Below are 13112 nucleotides of genomic sequence, written 5' to 3' on the forward strand. Positions count from 1 at the left end.
GACAAAAAAAAAATTGTTTACAGTTCCAAAGCTTCTCTCACGCTGCCTTGGACAAAACTGATATAACCTGTTCAATTTTTAGCTGGAGTGTTGGCCTCAGTCAGACTTTGAAAACTGGATCTTTCATAGAGTCTGTTATGATTGTTACAAAACACAAAGTGCAGACATAAAATAAACTGTAGAACAAAACATAAAGGCAGACACTTGATGCAAGCTTACTTTTATCATTATGGATGTCTTTAATACTTCACAGCTGTGGCTTTATAATCTAATAGTCAGCGCTGTTTAGGATTCAGTGGCTGTGAAAGAATTGATAATGTAATCCAAGCATCATGTTTCAGATTGATGTGGCTCCACCGGCAGCCGAGAGCAGGTGTCTGGATTCTTTGCAGGGCTTCTTCTTTTTTTTTTGCATTCCTTCTCAGTCAGGTTTATTGACTTCTTGGAGAGCGATGAGATAGTAAATCTGTAATATATTATATTGCTCAGTGTGTTACTTCTTGTGTGATTTCAAAGTCTAAATCAATGACGAGGCAAGTCTGGAAGAGGAGGTACTTTTTATGCGGATGTCCCCTCTGTTGAAAGTAAATGTATTTAAATTCAGCAAGACATTCCTCAGTACTGTTGTCTTGGCTGAGAAAGCTTAGTTTTCCTGCTCTTGTTGCTGTGCCAGCAGGGCCTGCATGTACCAGAATGCATTGCGCGTAAGCTTCTGACACCGAACCCGCACACCATGTAACACTTCCTCAGCCAAAAGACGATAAGCAGCCAGATGATATTGTTTGAAGAGTGTTTATTCATCAGGAAGTTACTCGTAGTGATATCATATACTGCAGTTAGATGACAAAAAAGCTCTGTGGTCTTCTGACCTCTCAGCCCTGCTGGTTTCAGGTGTCTTTATCATTTTATCATCAGTGTCCGGAAGGACACTGTATTAGTGAGGAGAAAACCTTCATGTATCGTATTGTAGCGCGCATCCAACAGAAACTGCCCATGTTGAAATTCATTGCAGTAAAATGATTCAGTGTCTGTTGACATGAGAAGAACCACGAGCAGCAGCTCAGTTTCTGGATGGGCCCCGCCGGCTGTATCCTCTTCCACAGCTAAAGCGCTTTCTGCTTCTCTCTGCTGCATTTCTTCTGTCGTATAGTCTGTATACTGTTCAGGGTTTTTTGGCTACCCAGAAAGTTCAATTAGAGTGTAGTTCATCTGTCCACCAACTACATCACTGCGCACGTCAAATGACAGTTGTTACTGGAACAATAACAGATTGTTTTTAAACTGCTTCCCACGGACACAATAAGGTTAAAAATCTGTGAATTGGTCCTTTAATGACCAGCTGAATTTTTCAAGTTTACATAGATAGATAGTTACTTTATTAATCCCGCAAGGGGACATTTTTTTTTCGCTACAGCACCATTTATAGATACAGGTAAAGCAATACACATAACAGAGTAAAAAATATGAAATATAAAAATGCACAATCTATACAGTATATTTTTTATTGTATATATTGTGCATTTTTATATTTAATATTATAATAATATTAAATTAAACTAACTATACAATAGTGCAAATATTTAAACAAACAAACAAACAACAGTGCAACAGTGTTATAGTTGTTAGCTTGATTTGGCCAGAGGTGAGCTATTGTATAGTCTTATTGCATTGGGCAGGAATGATCTCCTGTATCAGGAATGATCTCCTGTATCGGCCCTTGTGACAGCAGAGCTGGATGAGTCTGTTGAGCGTCCTCCTCTCCACCACCTTTTCCAGACTGTCAAATTTGCAGCCAGTGATGGAGCCGGCCTTCTTCACCAGTTTGTTAAGTCTGTTGGTGTCTCCGGCTCCAATGCTGCTCCCCCAGCAGACCACAGCGAAGTACAATGCACAGACTGGTAGAACATCTCCAACATCTCGCTGCACACATTAAAGGATCAAAGTTTCCTCAAGAAAAAGAGTCGACTCATCCCCTTCTTGTAGACAGCGTTGATGTTGGTCTTCCAGTTCAGTCTGTTGTCGATGGAGACAGCCAGGAACTTGTACTCCTCCACCATGTCCACCTCCTCTCCCAGAACTCTCAGCGGTTGTGGAGCCGTCGTCTTCCTCCTGAAGTCGACCACCATCTGCTCTCTGGTCTTGGCCACGTTCAGAAGCAGCTGATTTCTGCCCGCCCACTCCACAAAGTCCTCCATTAATGCCCTGTACTCCTCCTGCCGTCCATCCCTTATACACCCAACCACTGCAGAGACATTGGAGAACTTCAGCAGCTGGCATGACCCCGAGTTATACTGGAAGTCAGTGGTGTATAAGGTGAACAGTATTTAAGTAAATGCATCACTTTTTAATTCCACCTTTAATAATGAATTGTCCCACCTTTGTTTACACCGTTATCAGACATGGAACACACAACATTGCTGGCTTGGTTAAACTGCTGTTGAAGTGGTGGCTGAGTGTCATTCAGACATGGTTGACTTTTACATTCATCTTCCTTCTGGCTTTATTCAGCCACATAGAATATATGAAACCTTTACGGCTCCATTAAGCTGCCTGGTTGTGTTGTGGTTGTGTTGACTTTGGCCTAACAGAAAGAAAGCGCAAATCTTTTGTCATTTTTGTGACATGTTTTTGCTTGTGTTGTGTTTCTATGTCCATCAATTAGAAACCTGATGCTTCTGAATGTTGTCTGGGATTAGGTCAAAGTGTTTCCTTGGTTTCTGCTGCTGTCATGATCTATAGGCACATTACATGTATGTCTGTCAGCATAACTGGTTCCATTCAGACATGTACCGTGTTCATAGTGCTATAAACATGTAACCAGGTCCCATGTAGTGACATTGCTCTTGTGACTTGTACAAAAAAGTGACCAGGCTGCGTATTCAGACGTGAGACTGACACATTTAATTGCCGTCTGAAAAGAGCTTTTGACGAATCACTTATCTGCTTCACTCTGAGGGTTCGTGGTGGCGTGTCGAGGTTATTTTGATATCCTGAAGGAGCAGAGCGAAGCAGCTCTCGCGCCAGATGCCTCTAATGATCTCTGCCTGGATTATGAAGTCATGTTTTTAATTGCGGCAGCCTCCCCCTTTTCTTGTGCACAAACCACACATTTGTCCCACCGAGGCAGTACTGGTTTTTGGGGCCTGAGATTCCACTTATTAAACCATAACCCAGCTTTCTTAATTCAATTTTAACCTTCTGAAAAATGCTATTATTCCACTCAATTGGCCAATTTTCTGTCTCGTCTTGAAGCCCAAACCAGGAGTTAGAGTACATATGATTCACCAGAGCACTCTGTGTTGTTTTAGCACAGTGAGTCGTCGGGATGGGCAATTTTCCTTTCCTTTCCTTTACGGCTTCTCGGAGGCTCGAAAGGATCATGGAAGCCATTCAAGGTTTCCAGAAAGGTCTCAAACCCAGCGTCTCCCCAGAGTATAATTACTCTGCCTAATTGTAATTTTTGACTTCATGAGTTGCCTTGTAGGAATGCTTTTAGTCCTTCAGTTCCTCCAAAATCCACTCACACTTTAAGACCCTGTGCTGTGCAGACTGTCCAGCCAAAGCCATGATGGTGAGTGGGATTCAAAGACAGTCAAATAATATATTCAGAGATTATATGTTGTGTCTGTGCCGTATAAATATTGCTAATAAGATGCTTGTTTGAAAGTGATGGCAGTTTGAGTTTACGATACGTTTTTTTCATTCTAATAATTTCCATGCTTCTGGTTTCCAAGACATTAAAAATTATTATTCAAACCATATAGTTCTGTGCACTTGGTCTTGGATTGCAGTTCAAAGCGAGGCTCCCTGTTTTCGGGCCGATATTCCGTTTATGTGGCCTCTTTTCTGATTGATACCCCGTCCCCGTGTTTTGTTGTCAAGATGAATCAGTTGTTGGTCCGGAGCTGGCAAACGGTCCGATTAGATCATACAGTAGATTATGCTGATAAAAGCACACTGCCTCTGGTGAGAGATGAGGTTCTGGAAAAAGCATGCGATATGGGCTAGCTAAAATGTCCTGAAGTAGGAATTAGTGTTTTTTGATGGTCTGTTATTTCACCAATTTGTCATCTAGCCTATTATTTCGAGCTCCGGTCAGTTTGGGAGCAGAATATTTTACATGGAAACTGCAGGGAACATGGTGAAATGATGAATGAGTGCATTTAGGATCGACCTTCATTTATTTTGCATGTAATGTGTTTGAATGTGTGTGTGTGTGTGTTTCTTCAGTGGAGCAGGTTCCCGTGGAGTCGTACACCATCCCGCTCTCGCAGGCCGAGGTCTTACAGGAAGGAAGTGATGTCACTCTGGTTGCCTGGGGGACGCAGGTAGGCAATTTCACTCATCATTGTCCGACTCTCAGCGGGTGACCTAAGCAGTTTTAACCCGTCATCTATCTTTGGCTCATTTTCCATGGCCACAGGAAGAAAGGAGCCGAGTCTCATCTCTGTTAAATGATTTTTAAAGCCACGGAGGGTAGCGGTGGATTAACTTTAAGTCTATCACAAGTCCCCTTCGTCCCAGCAAGGTCTCTCAGCCAGCAGTCTGAGCCTGTATCTGCCTAGAAATCTCCACAACATCAAGGCTCTCCATGTGTTAAAGCTACACGCCCGCTGCACACTTTCCATTGTTGCCTCTCTTTTCATCCAAGAGATTTTATTTTCTGCAGCTGGGTATAAGGTGCCTGTAACTCACCGGGAGTCATCCCCGACTTCGATTGTACCGAGCCACTTTAACAGGCTTATCCAGGGTGCAATGTACCTGCAGCATGGCGGGGGGGGCGGGGGGGGGGGGGGGGGGGGGGGGGGGGGGCGTTGTGGGTAAAACGTCTCCATCAAAGCCAGTATTAAAACTGAAGGGTGGTACACAGGAGAAAAAGGATCTGATAAAGTATTGGAAAGCGGGATGCTCTTTTTTTGAAATGTCATCCTTTTTCCCCACCTCATTACTCCCATAGTCTGTCAGACGAGTGCAAATCAGAACAAAGAAAACAACTTGCACTGAGAGGAGTAAAAAAAGGAGCAGTGCTCAATTTTCACAGCAAGTTGTGCAAGTCCTCCTCCTCCTAAATGTTTTCTTCCTCCGAAAGATCAACTGAATCCTCTACAAATAATGTAATAGAAGCATCATTTAACAATAAATACCACAAATATTATGTGCTTTAAACCAGGACCTGTATCTTTCAAACAAACATTTGTAGTTGTGATCATTCAGATTCATCACAGTAATTCTTATTCGGAAGCAGCCGATATTTCCTTCCAGTAAACTCAAACACTGAAATGATGAGTTAATGAGTTGAATTGAATTGAATGCCATGTTTTGAGGTTTAAATAGCTGTTTTCAGCCTTCTGTTTATTAGACAATGATGTATTACACGCTGTGTGTCTTTAGTAGAAAGCAATTCAAGAAAATTGTGTTCATTAATATTTAATTACAGTTTTTACCAGCAGCATAGCACTTAAAAAGTAATTGAGGTGAATATTCAGTTACAAAAGTCAAAAGAATGAGTTTTGATTTCAGATCAGACTCACATTGAACAACAGGGATATGTGCAACAAGTTTAACCTGGTGATCAGAGCTAACTACTGAGTTGCCGCAGCTTTTCTTGTCATTACTGTCATGACAATGCTGGTAGCACACGAAGACTGTATGTAAAAAATGGAGGTAGCCTCTGTTACGTGACCCATAGGTTTCCTGAAGAGCAGTGTTGAACCTCAGTTGCAGGTGGCTTTGGCTGTCGCCATCTTGGCAGTGCCCGACTCAGCCATACTCCCAGTAATGTGAAGATGGGCGAAGAGGTGGCATGTGGGTAGAGCCGAGGCAGGCTGAATGAAGCCTGGTTGCTGAAACCTGCAGGCAGCTCACCAACTATCACATCACCCACCTGTCACTCAAAGCATTCGCGATCTTAATTATGCATAACTTTAAGCGGTAACACAATTTAAAAGGGGGAGTTGTATACCCCCTGTAGGATTGTCATGAATACAAAAATGTATAATAGGAGACCAGAACCAGTTTTCGTATCAAGTTTACATCGGGGTTTTTTCTGCTGTAAAGTTTGGGATCTGGGGGATTAAGTCACTTTTGGAGACAGCCTTAAGTGGCCAATCAAGGAACTGCAGTTTTTGGCCTTTGGCTTAGTTTGTTTTAGTTCCAGAGGTTGCCATTTTGTAGCAAATTACAACTGCAGTCACGCTGCATCATGTGAGATGTATGTGCTTCAAAATAAAAGGACGTCAGCAGAAGGTTTGTTTTTATTCCATGCATACATCCGTGAGCCATTCAAAGTGGCCCCGCAACTTACCTTTGTGTCACACGGCCACCAGTTGACAACCACTGTTTTAGATAATACATCATGGGGCTGTGAAACAACTCTTGTACATTCCACATTGTGGTGGAAAAGAAAAAAAGCTTCTGTTTAGCAAATCCAAAGTCTGTGTTTGTGTTTTGTAATTTAAAAACTGCTCTGTGCTGTATTGCAGTTAAATTTGCAATTGTAGGAGAAGACTGGTTTTAAGACTGGAACTAGGCTGCTTGTGTTATTGTGTTCTGATAAATAGGGAACCCTGCAACATCTGGACATAATATGAAAATCTGAATGTTTGTTGTCAGGCACCTTAGATTTTATTGTGTGTGTGTGTGTGTGTGTGTGTGTGTGTGTGTGTGTGTGTGTGTGTGTGTGCGTTTGTGTTTATAAACCTATGAGAATATAAATACAGCAAATGTATGGCAGAGTGCCAAACTGCAAACTCCATTATCCCATTTGTTTTGAAGGCTTTCTTTGCTCCTCATTTCATTTAGATCCATGTGATGAGGGAGGTGGCTAACATGGCTCAAGAGAAACTGGGAGTCTCCTGCGAGGTCATCGATCTCCAGACCATCCTGCCCTGGGATGTCGAAACGGTTTGCAAGGTAACACACTTTCTTTCAAAATAAGAGCTTGTCGTTTGAGTGGCAGTCTGAATCTTCAGGGACACGCAGTGTGTCCACATTCTAAATTCCCAAGTGATGACTTTGACTCTTCTTTAGATCCTTTAAAATTCTCTTTGACATTCATACTGTTGTTCACTGAGATAATCTTCCTGCTGGATTTGTGTTTATTGTGGTGCCGTGTGAGGCATTGTTCCTCTGGCCAGTGCGGTTCTCTTTGGTGCCTGATAAACAGGATTCCTTCCACTGCTGGTAAGAACTCAACTAGCAGTTTGTGTTGTCTCAGCCTCACACCGCCTATGGCACTCACAAAACAAAACATTTAATGTGGGAGGGCTTTGAGAAAAAGGAGCTTTCTTTCCACTAGATATTCCATTTCTATTTACTCTGAAATGCGGGAAGCAGCACAGCACAAGATAATTTGGGGCAGAATAGTGGCACAGAAAGATTCTTTCCTGCTCACCAGAGGGGAGTGTCGACAGACTAAACCAGCAGAAGAGCAGCTGCAGAAAGGCTGAGGTTTTGAAGAGCGCTTTGGAAATGAAAACCAAAGGTGTGTGTTGAGGCAGACATCAAGGAGCTTCACTGCGGGGGATGAGTCCGCATCCTCTCTACACTCGAGTCGGGACGCTGCCTTCTAAACGGCTCTTAAATGCATCGCGAGATGTCTTTCAGTGGCAACAATAACCAGATATAATTTTTATTTAGCATATTTATCCTTCAAGTAGCTCCTCTGTCAGCGAGCACCATGCTGGTCCTGCTGCCAAGCAAATCTTATAACCAACAGTTAAAGCGCAGGATGAAACACTGGTCGCAGGGTAGTAATTTAATAGGGAGTCAATTGGAACTGATGGCAGAAACTGCAGCATTGTTCTGGCGCTGAACTCCAAGTGAGCGGTAGTCAGTTACAGATTGTTTGTTCAAAAGGGGGCTTCACAAGTGAATGTGGTCTCTTTTTCTTTTTTTTTTGGAAGTAGTGCTCCATTAAAGCAACTGCCATGAAATTAAATATTGTGTTTATGTGCTGCTTAGTGGGCCTAATGCCAGGCCTACCACCTCGAGCTTGTCAACAACATCTCTGTGTCATTTCCTCCAACCAAATAACCTTTAAACATCTGTCAAAGCCATAAACCCTGCAATCCACACTCACACGTGCACGCGCACGCGCACACGCACATACTCTGATTCTTCTTTCATATTTGGCTGTCACTGGTATCCCCTGTGTGTGTGTGTGTGTGTGTGTCTTTCTGGCCTCCTCTGCTGGGTGAGCAGAGATGCAGCCTTTCAATCAAGCTATTATCAAATTTCAGTGACGGTCCAGAATTAATTTCAGTCTAAATCATGATTGTTATCACTCAGACAAATGTAAAGGAATACACATTAGGGGCTTTTATTTAATCTTTTAATTAATCTGAAGCCCACAGGCAGATATCCAGATGTGCTGTATTCAGGATGAAAACAAATGTGAGGAGCTTACATAAGACGTGTCACCACAAATAAAAGGTGTTGGAAAAAAAGAGCTGGTGAGATACACAAATGTAATATCGTGTTCCCCTGATGCCTTAAAGGAGCTGAGGGCAGAGCGCTGATATGACCTTTGGTTGTCTGAAGGTAGAAATGTCTGCTATTATTTTATTTGTCATGGTCGGTGTGAACTTTGTCTCCAGTGCTGCTTCCACTTTCGAATTAAAGGGACATTTTGCTGCTGGTGCTTGAAGAACAACAACTTCTGCAGCTGCTTCCCAGAGACAAAGAATTTCTTTACAGAATTTTTGCTTCAATTGACTGCCTTACCATTAACACTGATTGGACATCCACTTAAAAGGAACATTTGCAGCATTTTTAATCTCTGTTACGGATACATTTTTATTATCCATAAGAAGGGTCTGCTTGTGTTTACATTTGGCTTATTTGACATGTGATGGAAGGAGTTACAGCTGGGACAATCTACACGACAAAAAAGTTCTGTTGTTAGTTTCTGCTTCCAATTTTTTAAAGAAATTTAAGAAATTGCACTGGTTAGTATTTTAACAATGTCAGTCTTCAAAAGTGAGTGACAGCATTAGAAAATATCATCACAGTTTTCCTGTTTGGAAAGTGCTTTGCATATTTGGGTTTCAAACGCATTGTAAAATAAATAGTTTGAATGTCACAGAAATTGAAGTCCCCTCCTAAAATCCACAGGAAAACAACAACAAAAAAAGCCCCAAACCTTAATGTCCCCTTTTCTGTAACGATGAGAGTCGACACAAATGCATAAATTGAGAAGCAGGGCCCTGCGTGTCCTCAGTAACCCCGCGCAGTGGTGCCCTAACTACTGGGTGCTGCCCAGCTGCTCTGGGCTGGCGGGACTTTAAATGTCTGAGCATGAGCGGAGCTGCAGCCACAGAAATATCGAAGAGGTCCGTCACACTGAAACCCACCCAGGCACCACTAGTTTAAGAGGAATGTCTATATACGGCACCATTTTTAACTGCTACTACAGATTATTTTCAATGCTGGTTAATCTGTCATTTACTTTCAGGAATTTATTCATTGTTTAGGCCAAAACCTGTTTAAAAATAAAAATAATTGTTCTGTCTGGCTTGCAGTTCAGAAACCAAAGATATTTCATTAATTTCAGTGATTTAAAACAGAGGGAATCCTCACAGATGGCAGATAAAACAAACTGGATGTTGATATTTTTACTAAACAAGAAGTCCTGGAATGCTTAATTCCAGATTGACACAGAGGTGAAATCTACTGTGTTGGTCATAATATTAGATGACCAGAAGATGTAAAGTAGGCTAAATGTAAGTAAAACAAAGGATGCTGCAGTTAGAGCATAACCCACAATAGTGTAGATTGCCTGCGTCACGACTCACACAGTCTCCTGTCAGGCTCTTAGAAGGCAATTTCAGACTTTTTTTTATTAGCTCACCTGTGACAGTCATGATTATTGGCTGTCTGACAGACATTCCAGACCTCTTTGTGTTTTTGAGATAAAGACGTTAAGAGACTTGACTCGTTCTATTTGTCGCTGTTTTTGCTCACCTGAGGCAGCAACATGCTCTACACCATCCTTCAAAAGCTCCCGCAGCTGAAACTGCACTAATGAAATATCTTTAAACTCTAAATTATACACAAGATGACCATTTTCTTATGACTGCTGTGACTGGACTAAAATTATAAAGCAGGATCCTGGGTTATATTTTCATCATTGCGGATCATGTCGCCGTGTATCAATTAATCTATCGATCAGACTTTATTTCTTCAGCTTTTTTTTCATAGAAATACATTGTAATACAGAGTGCTTTACACGGTAAAAACAAAACAACAAAATCCCCCCGCTACCCCCCCTCCCACACACACACACACACACACACAGTAAAAGATAAAATGAAAGACAACAAAGATACAACTTAAATATAACACTTAAATTGAGTAAAAAGGATATACCAAGTACTGAAACTGACTAAAATGTATGAATGTAGTACTGAGGCACTGTGTTGTATGAAAACCGCAGGAAAGTCGACAGTGGAAATGTTTTCATTTCGGTGAATAGAAGGTGCAGAATTGGTGGAGCCTTTTGAAAAGGGTGTTCTCCTGTGATAAATAGATTTTTGAGAACAGTGCCATTCTTAGCTGCAGAGAGGGAGTAGCCAAGACACACCGTCAACTTCTTAATTCAAAAGATTGTCCACCTGGTGTCCAGCTTTTCCGGCATGCACATGCTTCTCTAAAGCTGGCCTTTTGTGCTGCTTATTAATGTCCGCCTGATGCGGTGAGCGTGCAGACGGGGAGATAGGCCGCAGACACACAACCGGCTGCTGGCAGCCAATTAAAATGTTTCATGTCCTTTGAGTCACATTTACCTCGCGTATCTTTTTAGTCAAGGGTGTGTGTGTGTGTCTGTCTGTCTGTCTGTCTGTCTGAATGAGAGATCATTAAGGCAGCGCTATGGAGGAACATGCCATATTTCTTTTCCTGAGGAATCCATCCTGGCAGCCACCAGCTATACTTGTATCTAAATATATTCAACCCTCTTGTTGACAAAGGGAGTCATGGGCAGAGATCGCTGTAAAAGTACATCAAATTGAGTGTATTTTATTTAGTCCCACTTTCGAGAGCGGTCCAGAAAATGTAATAGTCGTTCTTTAAGGGATAAACGAAATGGCTGGTTACCCTGCCAGACCCGAGGCTCAGATGATATGCTATGGAAAGTCTTCCTGTCATGCTTGGACCAGGAACATGTGAAGTTGTGTCAAGATGTTCATGTTAGGAGCACATCCTACCTGACTGTTTTGATTCCTCACAGAGCGGGCTGCTTTACTCCCTGCTGTTTAATGGCTTTTATTGTTGTTCAGATGGGCATGAGGCCAACATTTCCATCCGTCCTTACATGGATCCTCATTTGTTTGACTTGGCCTTGACTCGGCCAGTCAGCATGAAAAAATTCTCTGTTGCTGCCATTATTCTGTTAGTCCGCCGTCGGTGATTCAGACTCGTTTTCAGGTTTTCCAGACTGCAGATCCGGCCAGTGACGAATCAGAATGGCTCACCAGGGCCGCTCCGTAATACAGTCATCAGTCCATTAATTATGATGGGACATGCACTTCCACAGCAGCACACATGTCTTGATGGGCAGCAGCTCATGCACCCAGGATACCATGAGGAGCCTTTAAGAGGGGCCTGCTTTTTTCATCCTTTTTCTTCCAGTGGTTCTTCACTCTGCCCAGATATTACCAGACCAAATTCACTTCATGAATATATGGGTCTGGACATGCTCCATTGGGGATAGCTTCCAGTTGTTGCATCCTAATGGGCCTTGGGTTCATTTAGGAACTATTGGGGAAGCCTTTAACCAATCGGCATTGACCACCATATGACGCATATTGTGTGCCGAAACTCACCAAGCTGTAAAGAACAGGGACCCTCCCCCAATGAAAGCAGAGTGCAACCATAGATTCATTCTAAAAGTAGATGTATCTTCTGGGTCTGAAAAGTGAGGCCACTATAGAAGTGCCTCAAACTGCAATACCATTGAAAGTCACATGGGGATGGCTCCAAAAAGACTGCGGCTCCATCGACTCCCATTCAACTTCTCTCACGAAATACAAAGTCATTATGGTGTCGTTTGCTAAAGCGACTCCTTATTAGTTTTCTAGTGGTTCATGTAAAAATAATGGCATCATTAATTAGATATTAAACCTCATAAAGCAGTACGTTTGGGGGTTGTCTGTTTGATTGACAGGCTTGTGGTACAGTCAGTCTTCAGCTGTAGGTGGGCGAGGCGTAGTGTCCTCGGGTTCCCAATCAGATCGAGTCACTCCTTGCTCCTCGTTAGTTCTTCCAAATATGGTCACTTCTGGATCAAAAATATCAAGATGGCGATAACCGAAATGCTGAAATTGAGGCTTCAGAACAGCAGTTCACAAACCAATGGGTGATGTCGTGGTTGGCTGCTGTCATGTCTGTAAATGACCATTGCAGGCTTAAATAGTTTTTGTTCTTGCTCTAGCTCCAATTCTTCAATATTTGCTAGCAACACTATAACTGTGCGTATCTCTTCACCTAGTTCTACCATTGTACCATTGTTGGAACTACATTTAGAAACCCTCGACTTTATTGTCATCATATTTAGCCACACCCACTGCTCACTGATTGGTCTGCCTTTTGGAGAGGCTGCGCAAACCATCATGCAACCAGGGTTTCCAGACTATAATCTAAGCGAAGAGTGAAAATATTTGCAATAGGTGGGTAGTCAGGCTATCTCCTCTCAGCTTCTCAAATGGGACTGGACAGAATTAGGCCAGACCAAAACCCGCTGGGATCAATTACATGATGTGGCCAAAAGGAAGTTACATTATTTGGGAAACTCTCTTAGAGCAGTTACAACCTCCTCATCTGCACATTATCAGCAAAAAGTTCAAAAGTCATGAGAAAGAATGAATTTTCTGTTTTACTGGACTGCTCAAAGATTTGATTGTTTTTCTGTCCTGATCAGAGTTTCACACCCCTGAAAACATCCTATTAACTTTACATTCATTCATTGTCATACACCAACCTCACAGTTGTTTCCTCCTTTTTTGAGTGATGTCTACAAAATTAAACTTGACACCACTAATAATGGTGTGTGTGTGTGTGTGTGTCTCTCTCTCTGTGTCTGTGTAAGGAGTGTAATATCTTCAGGGAGAAAAGCT

The 13112-nt window shown here is 42.3% G+C and overlaps 1 protein-coding gene across 1 annotated transcript in view; it reads left to right on the plus strand.

Moving 5' to 3' along the window:
• The window catches only part of bckdhb (branched chain keto acid dehydrogenase E1 subunit beta), a 60595-nt gene that overhangs the window by 15311 nt on the left and 32172 nt on the right, over positions 1-13112 (plus strand). The window contains exons 7-8 of the mRNA XM_069143382.1: positions 4231-4328; positions 6802-6912. Coding sequence (XP_068999483.1) covers positions 4231-4328; positions 6802-6912 — 209 coding nt within the window. The remainder of the gene's footprint in view (positions 1-4230; positions 4329-6801; positions 6913-13112) is intronic.

This window comes from Embiotoca jacksoni, unplaced genomic scaffold, assembly GCF_022577435.1.
Source record: "Embiotoca jacksoni isolate LCO1_2020_lvr unplaced genomic scaffold, fEmbJac1.0.p SCAF_11, whole genome shotgun sequence".
Taxonomy (NCBI): Eukaryota; Metazoa; Chordata; class Actinopteri; family Embiotocidae; genus Embiotoca; species Embiotoca jacksoni.